This window comes from Meriones unguiculatus, chromosome 11 (genome assembly GCF_030254825.1).
Source record: "Meriones unguiculatus strain TT.TT164.6M chromosome 11, Bangor_MerUng_6.1, whole genome shotgun sequence".
Lineage (NCBI taxonomy): Eukaryota > Metazoa > Chordata > Mammalia > Rodentia > Muridae > Meriones > Meriones unguiculatus.
The window spans coordinates 12,653,962-12,673,996 of record NC_083359.1 but is presented as its reverse complement, the minus strand read 5'-3'; the positions used below and the strand labels follow the sequence as shown (position 1 = coordinate 12,673,996).

At 41.4% G+C, this 20,035-nt stretch overlaps 1 protein-coding gene across 1 annotated transcript; it reads right to left on the bottom strand.

Annotated features, from left to right (window-relative positions):
- Positions 1-18,072: 18,072 nt before the first annotated feature.
- Positions 18,073-19,035, bottom strand: LOC110552160 (olfactory receptor 2T29-like). Its single transcript, XM_021643270.1, has one exon. It carries the CDS (start codon positions 19,033-19,035, stop codon positions 18,073-18,075), a length of 963 nt encoding a protein of 320 aa, XP_021498945.1.
- Between the last annotated feature and the right edge of the window lie 1,000 nt (positions 19,036-20,035).

Genomic DNA, 20,035 nt, shown 5'->3' with positions numbered 1-20,035 from the left:
TGGAAGCTTGCCACAGAGACTCTTGGGAGGCCTCGTAACTGCCTATCTAAGTTCTCCTTAAGCTTTCTTGTTTGGAAATGTTAACATTTTTATATAAGATCCAATATTTAATGTTTCTTGCCATCAATGTAAACTAACAAGCTGCATTTCTAAGCTTTCAAATGGTTCTGATTGCTCAACAGCCTCTTATGGTTCCTGTGAATGTTTCTCAGGCTTGATATTTGGATAAGGGGTCATCTTTAGTCACTTTATGGAGTGTTTTTTTTTTTTTTATTTTTCAATGCAGTTTATTCAGAACCTTGAACAATCATCGGACCCTGGGGAAAGCCAGCCCACAGCTTAAATAGCTTCTGGCCAGCCAACCCCAGCGTGCCACGTGGGCAATGCAGATAGGTCCATATACATGGAAGCAAGCCAGATCCTCAGCCTTAGCCAAATGTGGAGTTGTTTGTGACAGAGAGCACTCACCATCGGGAAGGTGGGAGGCGGAAACCAGCTCCATCTTTAAGGCGGGGCATTACGCAGCTCTCTACAGTTCCCCCTTTTTGTTTTAGACACATCAGGCAAGAGTAGAGGTCTGATCTCTGATATTAGAAATAAATTGGGACTTTGTACCGATGTTCATTTAGGTGTCATCCACCCAAAGAGCATCAGACCCGTCCGATACCTTTTTCTCAGAGGCGGGACCTGGGGCATCAACCCGCATGCAATCAGACATGCTCTTCTCTGGGTCTACAGCGGCTGACCCTGAGTGCAGTGCTTAGCCTCGCATCCTGAGCATAACATTTTAGCTTTTTATGGTAGCCAACCATGCTTGGGGAGACTGTCCTGCTTCAATGGCTGTAAAGGCCTGAATGATCATGGCTGCATTACACGGTTGTGAGACTCTAATCTTGCTTATACACCACAGGCAAACCAAGGAGACCAACACCAGAAGGCCTGCTAATGCTCCCATGACCGCCCATTCCTTCAGATGATTCATGGCTGCAGCAATCCATGGTGATAATCCTGTGGCTAGTCCTGAGTCCACTCTGGTAGAATTTACTGTGATAATGGCCACTCTCAGCTGCTCCATCGTAGTATCGAATTCTCCAGTCCAATTATCAAAAATATAGCTAGACAATTGTTTAGACAGATTTGCAGCACAGGAAAAATTCTCATGTTGTATGCTAGTGACACAAAGTCCAGCATACTTTCATTGACAGCCCGGTTGAGCCATTTGCCATAGGGTATCAATTTGTTCCTGCATGAACAATCCTCTGATTGAACACCATCAAGCCTCCTTTTAGTTGAGCATTAATTCCTTTTTGTACATCTAAGGCATGAGCTACATTGGCTGAAAGATTATTCAGGGTCTGAGCAGTCTGCACAGTATGACTCATGGCTAATGCCGCGGTGGTAGCTCCAACAGCCGCCAATGAGATGGCAGTAACAGTGGCGGCTGTAGTTCCAAGATCCCTTTTCTGTCTGAAGAGAGTCATAGCGTGAGGGGCATCAACGGGCACAGGCACCCAGCGAGGCATGCGAGTAACCAGGGCATACCTAAATTGACTAGCATTCCAGCATTGGGCAAAAAAGCAAGTATCATCACCACAATTACTTGGCTCTATCTGGCTAATAATGAATAAAAATGGGGGATATAAACAAACAGGTGTGGGCTTATAGGAAATATTATGAGAAGCCTTAACCCCCTCGTTGGAACATCTTGCATCAGTTCTAGAACTAGCAGTGGTGGTGTCTGAGATCTGAGTAGGTTCAGGAGACCATTGCCCCCAGGGGCGAGACATGCTCCATGTAAATTGACTAACTCCATGTTTTGCTCCACTTTTGAAAGTCATTTAAGGTTCTTATATTATTCCCCCCCCCCTTTTTTTTAATTTTTCCTCAATTACACTTTATTCATTCTGCATCCCCCTATAAGCCCCTCCGTCCTCCCCTCCCAATCCCACCCTCCCTCCTCCCTCTGCATGCATGCCATTCCCCAAGTCCACTGATAGGGGAGGTTCTCCTCTCCTTTCTGATCTTAGTCCATCAGTTCACATCAAAAGTGGCTGCATTGTCCTCTACTATGGCCTGGTAAGGCTGCTCGCCCCCAGGGGGAGGTGATCAAAGAGCAGGCCAATCAGATTATGTCAGAGGCAGTCCCTCTTCACATTACTATGTAACCCAATTGGACTCTGAACTGCCCTGGGCTACATCTGTGCAGGGGTTCTGGGTTATCTCCATGAATAGTCCTTGGTTGGAGTATGAGTCTCTGGGAAGTTCCCTGTGTTCAAATTTTCTTGTTCTGTTGCTCTCCTTGTGGAGACCCTGTCCTCTCCAGCTCTTACTATTTCCCAGTTCTTACATAAAATTCCATTCACTCTGCCCAACACTTGCCCATCAGGCTCAGCATCTGCTTTGATAGTCTGTAGGGCAGAGGGTTTCAGAGGCCCTCTGTGGTAGGTTCCTAGGTTGTTTCCTGTTTTCTTCTTCTTTTGATGTCCATCCTCTTTGCCTTTCTGGATGGGGATTGGACATTTTAGTTAGGGTCCTTTCTCTTGCGTAGTTTCTTTAGATGCACAGGTTATAGTGGGTTTGTCCTATGTTGTATGTCTATATGAGTGAGTATATACCATGTGTGTCTTTTTGCTTCTGGGACAACTCACTCAGGATGATCCTTTCCAGATCCCACCATTTACCTGCAAATTTCATGATTTCCTTATTTTTCATTGCTGAGTAATATTCCATTGTATAGATGTACCACAATTTCTGCATCTATTCTTCAGTTGAGGGGCATCTGGGTTGTTTCCAGCTTCTGGCTATTACAAATAAAGCTGCTACAAACATGGTTGAGCAAATGTCCTTTATGTGTACTTGAGCCTCTTTTGGATATATGCCTAGGAGTGGTATGGCTGGATCATGGGGAAGCACTATTCCTAGTTGTCTGAGAAAGCGCCAGATTGATTTCCAGAGTGGTTGTACAAGTTTACATTCCCACCAGCAGTGGAGGAGGGTTCCCCTTTCTCCACAACCTCTCCAGCATGTGTTGTCACTTGAGTTTTTGATCTTGGCCATTCTCATGGGTGTAAGGTGAAATCTCAGGGTTGTTTTGATTTGCATTTCCCTAATGGCTAGTGAGGCTGAGCATTTCTTTAAGTGCTTCTCTGCCATTTGGTATTCCTCTACAGAGAATTTTCTGTTTAGCTCTGTTCCCCATTTTTTAAGTGGATTACTTGGTTTGCTGCTTTTCAGCTTCTTTAGTTCTTTAAATATACTGGATATGAGTCCTCTGTCAGATAAAGGGTTGGTGAAGATTCTTTCCCAGTGTGTAGGCAGTCGTTTTGTTTTGGTGATGGTCTCCTTTGCTTTGCAGAAGCTTTTCAGTTTCATGAGGTCCCATTTATTGATTGTTGCTCTTAGAGCCTATGCTGTTGGTGTTCTGTTCAGGAAGTTTTCTCCTGTACCAATGAGTTCTAGGGTATTCCCCACTTTTTTTTCTAGCCGATTTAATGTGTCAGGTTTTATGTTGAGGTCTTTGATCCACTTGGACTTCAGTTTTGTGCAGGGTGATAAGTATGGATCTATTTTCATTTTTCTACATGTAGACATCCAGTTGGACCAGCACCATTTGTTGAAGATGCTATCTTTTTTCCATTGTATGGTTTTGGCGCCTTTGTCAAAGATCAGGTGTCCATAAGTGTGTGGGTTTATTTCTGGGTCCTCTGTTCGGTTCCATTGATCCACTATTCTGTTATTATGCCAGTACCATGCAGTTTTTAAAACTGTTGCTCTATAGTACAACTTAAGATCAGGGATGGAGATACCTCCAGAAGATCTTTTATTGTAGAGGATTGTTTTAGCAATTCTGGGTTTCTTGTTATTCCATATGAAGTTGAGAATTTTTCTTTCCAGGTCTGTGAAGAATTGTGTTGGTAATTTGATGGGAATTGCATTGAATCTGTAGATTGCTTTTGGTAAAATGGCCATTTTTACTATGTTAATCCTGCCAAGCCATGAACATGGGAGATCTTTCCATCTTCTCATATCTTCTTCTAATTCTTTCTTCAGAGACTTGAAATTTTTTTCATACAAGTCTTTGACTTCCTTGGTTAGGGTTACTCCGAGGTACCTTATGTCATTTGTGGCTATTTTGAAAGGTGTTGTTTCCCTAATTTCTTTCTCAGCCCTTTTGTCTTTTGTATATAGGAGGGCTACTGATTTTTTTGAGTTAATTTTGTATCCAGACACTTTGCTGAAGGTGTTTATCAGCTGTAGGAGTTCCCTGGTAGAGTTTTTGGGGTCACTCACGTATACTATCATATCATCTGCAAATAGTGATAATTTGACTTCTTCCTTTCCAATTTGTATCCCCTTGATCTCCTTCAACTGTCTTATTGCTCTAGCAAGGACTTCCAGCACTATGTTGAAGAGATATGGAGAGAGTGGGCAGCCTTGTCTTGTCCCTGATTTCAGTGGGATTGCTTTAAGTTTCTCTCCATTCAGTTTGATGTTGGCTATAGGTTTGCTGTATATCGCCTTTACTATGTTTAGATATGTGCCTTGTATCCCTGATCTCTCCAATACTTTAAACATGAATGGATGTTGGATTTTGTCAAATGCTTTTTCAGCATCTAGGGAGATTATCATGTGGTTTTTTGTCTTTCAGTTTGTTAATATGGTGGATCACATTGATGGATTTCCATATATTGAACCACCCCTGCATACCTGGGATGAAGCCTACTTGGTCATGGTGGATGATATCTTTGATGTGTTCTTGTATTCGGTTTGCGAGTATTTTGTTGAGTATTTTTGCATCAATGTTCATAAGGGAGATTGGCCTGAAGTTCTCTTTTTTTGTTGGGTCTTTGTGAGGTTTAGGTACCAAGGTGACTGTGGCTTCATAGAATGAGTTTGGTAATGTTGCTTCTGTTTCGATTTTGTGGAATAGTTTGAAGAGAACTGGAGTTAGGTCTTTTTTGAATGTTTGGTAGAATTCTGTGCTGAAACCATCAGGTCCTGGGCTTTTTTTGGATGGGAGACTTTCGATGACTGCTTCTATTTCCTTGGGAGATATAGGACTATTTAATTGATTTACCTGGTCCTGATTTAGCTTTGGTAAGTGGAATCAATCAAGAAAATTGTCCATTTCATTTAAATTTTCAAATTTTGTTGCATATAGACTTTTGAAGTAAGTCCTAATGATTGCTTGGATTTCCTCAGTGTCTGTAGTTATGTCCCCCTTTTCATTTCTGATTTTGTTGATTTGGATGGTGTCTCGCTACCTTTTAGTTAGCTTGGCTAAGGGTTTGTCTATCTTGTTGATTTTCTCAAAGAACCAGCTCTTGGTTTCATTGATTCTTTGAATTGTTTTATTTGTTTCTAATTGATTGATTTCAGCCCTGAGTTTGATTATTTCCAGCCGTCTGCTCCTTCTTGGTGTGTCTGCTTCTTTTTCTAGGGTTTTTAAGTGAGCCATTAAGTTGCTTGAATGCGCTGTCTCAAATTTCTTCTTGAAGGCACTTAGTGCTATGAACTTTCCTCTTAGTACTGCTTTCATTGTGTCCCACAAGTTTGGGTATGTTGTGTCTTCATTTTCATTGAGTTCTAGGAAGATTTTAATTTCTTTCTTTATTTCTTCCCTGACCCAGCTGTCTTTTAGTAGCAAGTTGTTCAGTTTCCATGTATGTGTAGGCCTTTTGCTATTTTTGTTGTTACTGAGGTCCAGCTTTATTCCATGGTGATCAGACAGGATACAAGGGATTATTTCAATCTTCTTGTATCTGTTGAGGCTTGCTTTGTGACCAACTATGTGGTCTATTTTGGCGAAGGTTCCATGAGGTGCTGAGAAGAAGGTAAATTCTTTTGTGTTTGGGTGTAAGGTTCTGTAAATGTCTGTGAGGTCCATTTGATTCATGACCTCTGTTAAAGATATTGTTTCTTTGTTTAATTTCTGTTTAGTTGACCTGTCCTTTGTTGAGAGTGGGGTGTTGAAGTCTCCCACTATTAGTGTGTGGGGATCTATGTGTGGTTTAAGTTTTATCAATGTTTCTTTCACAAATGTGGGTGCCCTTGTATTTGGGGCATAGATGTTCAGGACTGTGATGTCTTCTTGGTGGAATTTTCCCTTGATGAGTATGAAGTGTCCTTCCCCATCTCTTTTGATTAATTTTGGTTGAAAGACTATTTTATCAGATATTAGAATGGCTACTCCTGCTTGATTCTTGCGTCCATTTGCTTGAAAAGCCGTCTTCCATCCCTTTACCCTCAGGTAATGTCTATTTTTGTGACTTAGGTGTGTTTCTTGTATACAACAGATTGCTGGGTTTTGTTTACACATCCATTCTGCTAGTCTGTGTCTTTTTATTGGAGAATTAAGTCCATTGATATTGAGAGAGATTAATGACCAGTGGCTGTTAGATCCTTTGAATTTGATGTTGGCTGTGGTCATACGGTTGTGTGCTTGGTTGCTTTTTGTTTTACTGTAGTGGGGTTATTTATTTTCTGTGTTTTCTTGAATGTAGCTAGCTTTCTTGGGTTGTATTTTCCCTTCCAGTGTCTTCTGTAATGCTGGATTTGTTTGTAGGTATTGTTGAAATTTGTTTTTGTCATTGAATATCTTGTTTTTTCCGTCTATGAGGACTGAGAGTTTTGCAGGGTATAGTAGCCTGGGCTGACATCTGTGTTCTCTTATGGTCTGCATGATATCAGTCCAGGCCCTTCTGGCTTTCATAGTCTCTGTTGAAAAGTCAGGTGTGATTCTAATGGGTTTGCCATTATATGTTACTTGGCCTTTTTCTCTCGCAGCTTTATTTTTTCTTTGTTCTGTATACTTACGGTTTTGATTATTATGTGGCAGGAGGATTTTCTTTTCTGGTCTAAATTTATTGGGTGTTCTATAGGCCTCTTGTATTCTTATTGGTCTTTCCTTTAAGTTGGGGAAATTTTCTTCAATGATTTTGTTGAAAATATTTTCTGGGCCTTGGTGCAGGGAATCTTCTTTTTCCTCTATTCCTATTATTCTTAGGTTTTGTCTTTTTATGTTGTCTTGAATTTCTTGGACGGTCTGTGTCAGGAATTTTTTAGATTTAACATTTTCTTTGACAGATATATCTATTTCTTCCATTGTATCTTCCACACCTGAGATTCTTTCTTCCATTTCTTGTATCCTATTGGTTATGCTAACCTCTGTAGTTCCTGCTTTCTTCCCTAAGTTCTTTCTCTCCACAATTTCTTCCATTTGTGTTTTTTTTAATTTTTCCAATTCTATCTTCGGGTCTTGAGCTATTTTGTTGGTTTCCTTCTCCTGTCTGACTGTATTTTCATGTTTTTCCGTCAATTCCTTCAGCTGTTTGTTTGAACAATCCACTGTTTCTTTTATTTCATTCAGTGATTTAAGCATTTCCTCTCTAAAGGCCACAGACTGTTTGGCTGCAGCTTCCTGTATTTCTTCACGGATGGCCATAATCTCCTTGTCTTTAATTTCCTCCATTTATTTACGGATAGCCATGATCTGTTTGTTTTTATCTTCCTCTAATTCTTTTCGTATTTTATTTGTTTCCTCTGTTATCTTCTTCATGAGCATAGATGTTAGGTCATCTCCTTGAATTTCATTTATGCTGGGGTGTCTAGGGCTATTTGCCCCTGGATAACTGGGTTCTGGAGATGCCATATTGCTCTGGCTTTTGTTGGTTGGACTTTTACGCTGTCCTCTACCCATTGGGCTATCTTAGTTGTTTGAATTTAGTTTCTGGTTGTTCCTGGACTCTTGTAGTGGAGAGAATCCCTTTGGCAGGAAGATGGTTTTTCCTGAAGGAAGCTTTTCCAGCTTTTTGGGTATAGTCACTGGATGTCCGGTGTTTTTCAGGAGTTGCTACAGCTCACCTCAGGCATAGAGACCTGGGTAGTAACTGTGGTCCTGATTAGTCGAGAGGGCTCTCCTCTCACTGGGAGAAGTCCTGGAGACAGTTGCCCTCCTTCTGGGTTTCTTGCTGTAAATTTAGTGATCAACTGCTGTAACCTGTGTGTCCCGTGGTTTGGTCGGTTTTGTTAGGGATAACTGGTTGCCCCTTGGAGCAGTATCTGAGGGGTTGATCTCAGGGTTCCCGGTCTTTTGTAGGTCTGAGGTTGGGGCTCTGTGCCCCAGAACCCAAGAGGTAATTTGTGGCGGGTGAGTACTGCTCTGGTGTCTTGGGGCGCACAGTTCTGCCTATAAGGTGTATTTGGTACAATGCAGGCCTCTGGGCTGGTGGAGCGTGCGCCCGCCTGCTAGTCTGCGGAAGCTGAGTTTCCGATCACTCTGTGCTCCCTGTTTGGGCCCAGATCTGTGATGGCTGGGCGTACTCACCTGTCTGCGATCTGCAGGCTGCTAGACTGTCCCTAGGTGACCCCAGAAGCACGGTTTCTTCCTTCCCTGTGGGGTCCTCTCTGGACAGGGGTTCCCAGTCCCTGTTGTACTGGGGCGCACAGCTTGTCTGTACCACTGAGCTGAGCGCGCAGATCTCTGCGCGGCAGGAGCTCAGTTGTGTTGGCGATGGGTACTCGCCGACCTAGCGACCTTCCGGGGATAGACTGGGTGACCCATTGTCAGTCTGGCAACTTTGCTTCCCAGTGAGGTCCCCCCGAGGCTGGGATTCCCAGCCTCAGGCACCCTTGTGCTCACGGATCAGCCTGGGAAAGTGATTGGGACACAGACGCTTGCGGCTGCAGCCCAGAGACACAAAGCCCAAGTTACCCGGGATTTCTTCCGGGTTCTGGCTGGGTAGCCGTGAGTGGACCCGACTGATTCCCACACCGTGGGAGCCTCCCCTCACCTGGGGAACACGATTGATGTAGTTTCAGGGCCCAGAGTTCAGTCTCCTGGTCTCTGCACGGCGAGTGCTTTCCTGCTTCTCAAACGCGGTGCTCTCCTGGTGCCGCCATCTTGGCTCCCCCCTGGAGTGTTTTTTGGACTTGGCTTATTACTCTTATTAGGAGCATGTCTACTACCAGGGATAATTAAAACCTTCCTGAAGGCCTTTTAGAATGTTAAATCTGAGCTAATCTGAATAAGATTAAACTCCAATGCCTACCCTAGCAGAGGTTAGTAGTCAAAAAGTGTAAGATAAGATCTCTCTAAAGAAATATTCAACCTAAGACAGGGCACGAATGACAGAATTCATGTACCAATGACGGGTAAGAATATATCTTTTAAGAGAGACAACCTAAGACAGACACAATCTTCTGCTCCATAACTCTTAAGTTATGGTCAATTTTTAAAATATAAAAAGGGAGACCTGTTGGTCTGCCAGGCTGCTTTGTTATTTAGATCTGAGCAGAAAGACATACTTTCACCCTGGCCTTCGCTGGAGTCAGGGATAAACTACCAGGTCTATCTCCTTTTGTTTGAGACAGCAGGTGGGATGTCTTGTCAAAGTCACACCTTTTGCTTGACATCCTTGTGAAATCATTCATTGTACTAAGGTGCTTTTGCTCTGACTTAAAAAAGAGTCTGGAATAAAGCAAGGTGTCTAGCTTCTGCTAGGGCCTCTCAGAAGTGTCCCGTGTGTTGTGTGTTGGTTTATTAATTTCAATCCTCACTCCTGACTCAAAAATTGTTCGACTCTGCTGGTAGGCTCCTACAGGCCCTGACCTGTCCCTAACTGATGGCCCAATTGGTTAAAAGGGGCTAAAAGACTCAGGGTCTCCTCATTAGTCTAAATGACTTGAGAAATAGACCCTTAACTGACTTTGACAGAACAGTAACAACTAAATATTTATTTTTGGCTCTCAGTATGCTCTTAAAAACCTAACTAGAACTGTAACCATGTAGTGGTCATAAGACATGGCAGCTAAAAATTATGAATACATGGAAGTAAAAATTATGAATATCCTAGTGTCACATAGAGGAACATCTATATCCCACAGACAACAGCTGAGATCCTGTGGCTCCCCAGGACCTGGTCCATGGGCATCTTGGGCACAATGACAGAAATGAACTTCATGGACATCAGATGACAGTGACAGAAATGACACATCATTTGACATCAGATGACATCAGTGACAGAAATATACATCAGGGACAGCTGGCTGATGAAAAAGTACATGGGTGTTTGGAGGTGGGTATCAGAGAGTATCAGGAGGATCGGGAAGGTTCTCAGACAAGGCCATCAAGAAAACCATAAACATAATCACAGCAAGCTGGGCAGGGTGTTTGGATTGAATGAACTGTTTGGATTCACCAGCAGAGTGAAATCTGACTGTCCAGTGTAGTTGCTCATCCAGATGGTGATTCCATGGGTGTCTCCTAGGCAACCAAGAATGCTTTTGGGTTACTGTCATGTCATCATAGGAACAAATGCTCAGTGGTATATGTCTCAATCTCACTGTGGAACAGAGGATGTTCCTTGGGCCTAGAAAGTCAGGTTTATAATTTATCTGTAATTTAAGAATATTTAAAAACAAAGTTCATATCTGTGATTAGAATCAAAATAACTCCTCGTGAAACTGTCATATTTCAGGGTCATGAATTATCCAGGTCCCATAATAGTTTCCTTTATCTAGAAGGACCAGAGTCTGTGGGATCAATTCCTAGATTATCATAAACCACTGCTCCCAATGGGAAATCAACTTATTTTGAGGATTTTTTTAACCTGATGTATGAACTGAGTCTAAACCTCTGTGGATTAAGAATCAAACTTTTTATTTTCAAAAGCTCAAAGCTACTTTCCATATAGTGATTACACAGAATGTGAATAAAAAAAAAATGTGGTGACACTCATCTCAGACACATGAATCCTTTTCACCCTAAGGATCATGTGGCACTGAGAGGTCTGTGCTCTGTGGAGCAAACTCATCTCACAAGCAGCACCCAGTGACCAGGAAGGACATGGGGAGAGACACCACTCACTGGACAGACCCAGCTGTGGGGCCAGCCACCCCTCAGGCATCCAGTCCTCTGTGCAATCTACAGAGGAAGGGCTTAAGTTAAGTGACATAATGGGTACACTCAGAATACTGACAGATTCAAGTGGACAAATACACATGCTTTAGAAAGTTCATGCGCATACTTTTCTCAAGAACTCTCATACGGATGTACATTAATGTCATTAGGTTGTGGTTCTCAGTATGAGCACCTTTTTACACATTTATGAATTATGTTTTCAACAAATATCACATGATGCCACTCATCTGGGAATCTTAGTGTTGAATCTTTTGATTTGTGTGTTTATTTTGGAGAATCTGCTGAATACAGGAAACTGGGGAGTGCTGACTTGTGGCAATGGAGAGAAAGATCTAAGGGACAGTGGACAGTAGAATACAGTGGCACAAAGGACAAAAGAATAATTGGGAAGGAGTTTGAAGGACGGAAAGGATGCAGGTGAGGACAGAGAAGGGAACAACTGGCACTAAGGATGTTTGAAAAGGCCATATAGAAACCTGCTCTTCTTCTACATGAATTTATATGGATGTATACACTCTACTCAGGAGACATAACTCTCAGAAGCCATGCACTGTCAAACAGCCCGGTGTTTAGTGTGGGATATTTTTTTCTTGAGATGTTTGTCAGGGGTGTCCTGCAGAATCCCCAAAGGGGCTATTGCCACTGTTCTTGGTTATCCTCTAGAAGTTGGTGCTAAGACCCACTGCTGAAGAAACCGCAGACATTACTCACAAGACATGGCGAATTCATGTTAGTAGTGACTTGGAAGTTTGTCCCTGCTGGCTACCTTTCAGAGTACCGGAAGTTGCCTTATAGATGCTGCTGCTTTGTCTGCAGCCAAAGCCGACACAGCCCCTCGTGGTACCATGAAACCTAGTTAGCAGGAAGCAAGACAAGAGCACACTTGTTTTCTCCATATTGTTTGCCCAGAGAGTATGGTGTTTTAAGAGTTTCGACTTATTTCAGGTGTCTCTAATCTAAATATTTACATTTTTATTGAAGTCATTAGTAATTGTAGAGTGTTGTGTAATTTGTTACTGTTTAAAATGATACAAACATTTAATCTGAAGGCAGCTTAAGCACATGGCTTGTGACTGTCAACAGAGTACAGGGCTAAAGGGCTGGGGAAAGGGCAAGATGGCACATGAGGGGTCTTAATTGTCATCTCCTTAGATTCTGAAAAAGCCTTTGACAAAATCCAACACCCTTTCATGATAAACATAAAGGCATCTATAAAGATTAGGCATTAAAGAGACATACCTCAACATAAGAAAGGAAATTTACAGCAAGTGTATACCTTATATTAAATTAAATGGAGAAAAAAATCAAAGTAATTCCACTACAATCAGGGACAAGAGAAGGCTGTGCACTCTCCTCATATGTATTCAGCACAGGACTTGAAGTTCTAGTTAGAGAAATAAGACAACTGAAGCAGATCAAAGGGATACAACTGGGAAAGGAAGAAGTCAAATTATCGCTATTTGTAGGTAATATGGTAGTATATGTAAGTGACCCCAAAAATTCTATCAGGGAATTTCTACAGCTGATAAACACTGTCAGTGAAGTGGCTGGATACCATGTTAACTCAAAAGACTCAGTAGTCCTCCTGTATACAAACAATAAACAGGCTGAGAAAGACATCAGGGAAACAACACCCTTCATAGTAGCCATAAATAATATAAAAAATATCTTGGTATAGCTCTTACCAAGTGAGTCAAAGACTTGTATGATAAAAATTTCAAGTTCTTTTTATTTTTTATATTAATTACAGTTTATTTACTTTATATCCTAGTTGTAGCCCCCTTCCTCATTCCCTCCTAATCCTACCCTCCCTCCCTCATCTCTTCCCTGCCCCTCTCTAAGTCCACTGATAGGGGAGGTCCTCCTCCCCTTCCATCTGTCCCCAGCTTATTAGGTCTCACCAGACTGGCTGCAGTGTCCTCCTCTGTGTCCTAGCTAGGCTGCTCTTCCCATGGGGGTGGGGGGAGTCAAGGAGCCAGCCACTGAGTTCATGTCAGAGACAGTTCCTGTTCCCCTTACCAGTGGACCCATTTGGAGACTGAGCTGCCATGGGCTACATCTGAGCAGAGGTTCTAGGTTATATCCATGAATGGTCCTTGGTTGGAGAATCAGTCTCAGACAAGCCCCTGTGCCCAGATATATTTGGACCTTGTGGAGCTACTGTCCTCTCCAGGTCTTACTAACTCCCTCTTCTTTCATATGATTCCCTGAACTCTGCCCAAAGTTTGGTCATGAGTCTTAGCATCTGCTTTAATACATTTCTAGTTAGAGTCTTTCAGAGGCCCTCTGTGGTAGGCTCCTGTCCTGCTCCTTGTTTTCTCCTACTTCCAATGTCCATCCTATTTGTCTTTCTAAATAACTGATCATAATCTTACCCCGGGTCCTCCTTCTTGCTTAGCTTCTTTAGCTGTACAGATTTTAGTATGTTTATCTTATCTTATAGGTCTAGTATCCACTTATAAGTGAATATATACCATATGTGTCTTTCTGCTTCTGGGATACCTCACTCAGGATTATCTTTTCTAGGTCCCACCATTTGCCTGCAAACTTCATGATTTCCTTGTTCTTAATTGTTGAGTAGTATTCCATTGTTTAAGTGTACCACAATTTCTGTATCCATTCCTGCATTGAGGGACATCTGGGTTGTTTCTAGGTTCTGGCTATTACAAATAAAGCTGCTACGAACATGGTTGAACAAATGTCCTTGTTGTGTACTTGAGCATATTTTGTATATATGCCTAGGAGTGGTATAGCTGGATCTTGAGGAAGCACTATTCCTAATTGTCTGAGAAAGCACCGGATTGATTTACAGAGTGGTTGTACAAGTTTACATTCCCACCAGCAATGGAGGAAGGTTCCCCTTTCTTCGAAACCTTTCCAGCTTGTGTTGTCACTTAAGTTTTTGATCTTATCCATGAGTGTAAGGTGAAATCTCAGGTCGTTTTGATTTGCATTTCCCTGATGGCTAAGGACGTTGAACATTTCTTCAAGTGTTTCTTTGCCATTCTACATTCCTCTGTAGAGAATTCTTTATTTAGCTCCATACCCCATTTTTTTTTAAATTGGATTACTTGATTTGTTGCTTTTTAACTTCTTAAAGAAAACATTTGAGGAAGATACCAGAAGATGGACTGATTTCCCATGCTCATAAATCAGAAGGATCAACATAATAAAAGTGACCACACTACCAAAGCAATCTATAAGTTGAAAGAAACACCAATTAAAATTCCAACAGAATTTTCTTTTTGCAGAATTTGAAAGTAAAATACTCAACTTCATGTGGAAAAAGAAAAACCTAGGATAGCAAAAATAAAAACAAAAAACAACAATAAAAACCCCAACTCTACAACTAAAAGAATTTCTGAAGGTATCATCATCCCTGATTTCAAACTATATTACAGATATATAATAATAAAAACCATTTGGTATTGGCATAAAAATAGACAGATTGATTGATGGAATCAAATTGAAGACCCAGATAAAAATCCACATACCTATGGACACTTGATTTTTAATAAAGAATCTAGAAAGATACAATCTTAAAAAAATAAAAGCATCTTCAGAAAATGGTGATGTTATAAATGGATATCTGCACATAGAAGAAAGCCCAAATTGGAGATCTCCACCAGGTCCCTTCCCTTAGAGTGTGTGAGGACACTAGGAGAAGATGGCTACAGAATCACTAAGCAGTGCTCAAAGTGGCTCACAGCCTGAATCAGCAGTTACAGGGCCCTCGTGGGTCTTCACTGGGTCCTCTGCAGGTATGTTATGGCAGCTTGCTCTTTTTTGTGGCACTCCTAACAGTGAGAGTGGGGGTGTCTCGGACTCCTTTGCATGCTCTTGGAACCCTTTCCCTCTTTCTGTGCTGCCCCTCCCAGCTCTGATATGAGGGTTTATACCTAGTCCCACTGTATCTTAGTTTGCAGTGTTAAGCTGACATCCCTTGGAGGCCTGCCTGTTCTTTTCTGCAGGAACATATGCGAGAAGTGGATTTGGGGGAGATCTGGATGGGGAGGATGCTGGGAGCTCTGTAGGGGTGTATTTATTACATGAGACATATTAGACTATAGAACAATAAAAAGAATGTAATGCAAATAATAAATTATCTAACAATAAATGGTAATATTCAGGAAGAAAATCTTTTATATTTTGCTACATTCTTAAGTTTATCCAGTTTTGTTTCTACATTAGTTTTCATACTGAACAATCTTGTTTTCTCCAGTTTCCCCTTAGAAGAACTCAGTAACATGAGAAAATCAACAGGGAAACTGAGACTTTTGAGAAAGAAATCCACAAAAAACCTCTATTAATAAAAATTAATAAAATATTAACCATCAATTAGACCAAGGAGAAACAGGAGAAAGACTATCAGGGATGGGGACAAGATTGAATACATCCTCCAAGTTCACAGGACCTAAATAATTATTTTCTTGTACCAACATCATTTCTCATAGAACAGAACAAAACAAAACCAACCAACAACCCAACTAATGAAACAACAACAAAAAAGATAGCCAAGCAAAAGGACAGTGGCAAAAATATCAATATTCCTGGCTTCAAATTAAGAACCACAGCATTTTCTGTGCACAAACAAAGCTATACAGGTCAGTGATATGGAATAAAAGAAACAGATACAAACCCTGGCCACCACACAATGGGAAAAGATGATTTCATCAACAGCTCTTGTTGAGAACACTGTATAGCAACATGCAGAAGAATGAAATTAGATCAACCTCTTGCACTACACAAAAATCCATTTCAAATGTATCCAACATCTGAATGAGACCCGAGCCTCTGAAACAGAGGAAGAAGCAGAGAAAACACTATGAGATGCAGGCATAGGCCAAGACCTTTGACTAGGATTTCAGTTGGTCAGGAAATAATGCCCAGATAATGCATGGCAAAAACTATTAGCATCGCAAGACGGAGGCAGGGAACAGGGTAGCCAGAGCAGATGATAGTTTTTAAATACCCAAAGTAAAGTCCACTAGAATTTCTTGATAGACCCACAGGAGCCTTTACTTCCTCCCTCTTTTGGACTCCATGACTAGACATAGGAGTGATGAACCCAGGTAGGTGTGGCTAAAGAACTGATGATATTTTATAGGTGAGATTGTTAAAAATAAATGATACTATTTTAGGTGAAATTGTTAAATATAAGAATGGAACATCAATGGCGAGTTCAGGAAAAAAAGCTGATATGTAATTACCCTTCAAAAATGAGGTTTGCTGTGAGAAAGGGCATAGAGGTGATGACTGGGTCTTGAGGAGGGGAGCATTACAAAGGAGTAGTGTATCATTTTGGAAACAGCATTTCCCTTTCTGACTGTGACACAAATAATATAGTCATGACCACAATAATCTTATAATTCCAACTTCTCATAAATTTGGCTTCAAATTTCTGTTCTTAGTTCCAGAAATATATGGTACACGGGGACAGGACAGTTCTTGTGGGAAGGAAGTCAAAATGATCCCATGTTGTTGTCTGATTTCATCTACAATGTGGTTTATACTTACTTCCCCAATCTGCAGTCTGTATAAAACCAGCACAACAGAACATATCAAAATATGGCCTATGAACAAGAGTTACAAAAACTTAGAAATTGAAGAACAATCTTTCTTAAAAGTAGAACTAGCCACTCCATATGCAATCATACCTATGTGGCCAGACTGTCCAAGAGAAAGCAAAGTTACAAGAAAGTTAATTATTTCACATATTCTAAATGCAAGGACAGAGAGGAAACATACAGATAACCTAGCTGAAAGATGATTCTAGCTGTGCTCAATTAAGAAACATGTTTCTCTCACTTGTTATCTTTACTTTCTTAGGCTTCACTGCATTCTTGATAACTTCAGGTATGACATTCCTGTAACATGTCACATGTAAATGCTGTGTCAGATACTGAGAGTGGAAACAAATGAGACCCACATCAGAATGGCTGCACTAGCTACTTCTCCTGAAGACTGCTGTCCTGCTTATCCAGACTCCTAGGAATGAGCTTCCTCAGCACAGGTCAGAAACAGCAGTTGGCCTCTTCATGCACAGAATGTGACAGCTGGTCAGCAGGGAACACTGCACTGAAGTTCTCAGAGGACAAAGGCATACACAGGTTAAAGTTTGTGCAACTGGCCAGTTGGTAGACCTCCTGTGAACATGGAGCATAAGAACATAACAGATTTAAAGTTAATTTACCCCAGCCTGTCTATGGTACCTTAGAAGCCATTCATTGCTGGCTTTGGTTTCTGAGCCAGCATCGTTACAACTATCGGTGAAACCTTCTGGAGTGTATTGGCTTATCAGAATGCCAGCTTCCCCTAAGTTAAAAGTTTTCTATGTCACCGGACAGCATCTGAGAACAATGGCAGAAAATTTTCCACTTTTCTACAACCTTAATCATGATGTTCCCACAAATGTAATTGAAAATGCCTTGAGTTATGACTTATGATTATTTTGTGCTTTGTAATTTTCCATGTGACTTTGGAACATGTTTTTTGGGGAACTTAGGTCCATGTGCCTGGGCATTGGTCACTCACTTTCAGCTCATAAATAAGCTATACCTCATTTCCTTTGAAGTGAGAGCTGTGTTTGGTTTTGAGGGACATATTTATATGCAAATACAGCGTCAGTGATGATTTGAAATCCTTGGAACCACTTGAACCATGCAGGTTTACATCTCTTTTAACCATTATTTTTACTATCTCATAACACAAGAGTTGAAGGGAGAAAACTATATCTTGCTTGTTACTTGTATCTAATTTCAAATTTACATAAAAATTTCAAGAAGTACACAGAATTATTTCAATATGTTATTTATTTCATTTCACCTCTTGTTAACTTTGATATACACTTTTCATTCAATTCACTCTATCTTTTCTCAGTTGAACACCCCATGATCATTTATTGCTGAACATGACATGATGTTTGAATGATAAGACTTTGACACACAAAATTGAATAATGTCAATTTCATAATATGTAACACCGACAGAATACATGTAAAGAGTTTGATAGGACAAGAAGTATATTAATGAAGAAATACTCAGACTAGATAAATAATTCTTCAAAACAGGATGAATATGAAATAAGACAGCAGCAAAAGAGATGGAATGACTGATGTTTAGAGAAGAGGCAAAGAAAACATTCCTTCCAAATTATTTTACTATTTCTTGAAAGAGGGTTCTCACACCAAGCAATTTCTTCATAGCCTCTGTGACATTCTTGTTCCTAAGACTATAGATTAGTGGGTTCAACAGAGGGGTGAGAATCGTGTAAAACACAGACACCACCATGTCCTTCTCAGGGGTGTGGAAGGAGACAGGGAGCATGTAGGTGTAGACAGCAGCGCCATAGAAGAGGATGACCACACTCATGTGGGAGGAGCAGGTGGCAAGGGCCTTCCTCCTGCCCTCTGCTGAGTTCATCCTGACAACAGTGAGGAGGATGGATGAATAGGAGCTGGAAATGACTGTCACAGGGATGAGAAGCATGAGCACACAGCACAGGTACATGAGAGTCTCAGAGAGCCTGGTATCTGAGCAGGAGAGCTTTGTCACAGCAGGGACCTCACAGAAGAAGTGGTGGATCTCCCTGGACCCACAGAATGGGAAGTTCATGGTGATAGGGGTGAACATGAATCCATCCAAGGATCCCAGGAGCCAACAGACAGACATCAGGAGGAGGCACACCCTGTGGTTCATGAGGACAGGATAACGGAGTGGGTGGCAGATGGCCACATAGCGGTCATAAGACATGGCAGCCAGAAGGAAAAATTCTGAACCTGCTAATGTCACATAGAAGAACATCTGCATCCCACAGGCAGCAGCTGAGATCCTGTGGCTCCCCAGGACCTGGTCCATGAGCATCTTGGGCACAGTGACAGAAATGTACATCATGTCCATGAGGGACAGCTGGCTGATGAAAAAGTACATGGGTGTGTGGAGGTGGGTGTCAGAGAGGATGAGGAGGATCAGGAGGGCGTTCCCAGAAAGGGCCAGCAGGAAAACCACAAAAATGACCACAGCAAGCAGGGCAGGGTGTTTATATTGAGTGAAGAATCCCACCAGGGTAAAATCGTACAGCCCAGTGTAGTTGCTCATCCAGGTGGTGATGTCCATGGGTATCTCCTTAGAAACCAAGAAGCTTTGGGGTTAGCAATAGCCTACTGATATATGCACAAGCCTACTATGCTGAGAGATGCCCTGGGCCTGTAGATCTGAGAATAACAATCTAGTTATAATTTAAACAACTTAAAAAGTAAGAATGCACATCTGTGATTAGAGCCATTACAACTTTGAATAGCAATACCACAGTTCACGGTTGTGACCTTTCCCTTTGACAAATAGTGTCCTCTATCAACAAGTTCTTCAAAGCTGCGGGAAACAGAAACAGCTGCTCCTAACAGAAATAGTGAATTACCAACCAAAACAAACCAACAAAAGCCAATGAAAGTGAAATGCAAACAAGGAAATTATTTAGAAAATTGCTGAATAAAAGCTATTCTTCAGAATTATTGTAGAGCTGCTTCTAATATTAACACATTGTTAAATGCACTCTCCAATTGAGCATTCTTTGAAGAGTGTTGTTTTTAAAGTAATATAGTAACATACTTTATTTGAATAATACATTCTTTCCATTGATTTTGTAGTGTCTAATATCTTTTTATAGATAAATGCTCTTTAAATATACATTCATATAAACATTCATATAAAAATATAGATATAAAACACATATAACGCGCTCCCTCATCTACGCAGGTTAGACAGAGTTAATGCTAAGTTTCACCTTCTCTGGTCTCTCTTCTCCCAGTTCCTCTCCTCACAGTATCCACCATTTGCTGTAAGAATCCACAGGAAGGCAGAGGATTCAGCGGTCACTGCTGGTTGCCAGGCCAGGCTGTGGCAGCAGCATCTCGGTCAGCCACTTCTTCATGGAGTCTGAGAGGGAGAGGGAACACAGCCCTGAGATGTTCCTGATAGAAACTCACCATTCCCTCCACTCCAGGCTCACAGCCTCCTTCTGTGTTAGATGCTGAAAGAAATCCCCAGACACGTTAACCTTGGTTGCATTAAACAAGGTTAGTGTCTGCCTGTGCTGGGAAAATTGCACATAAAAGTG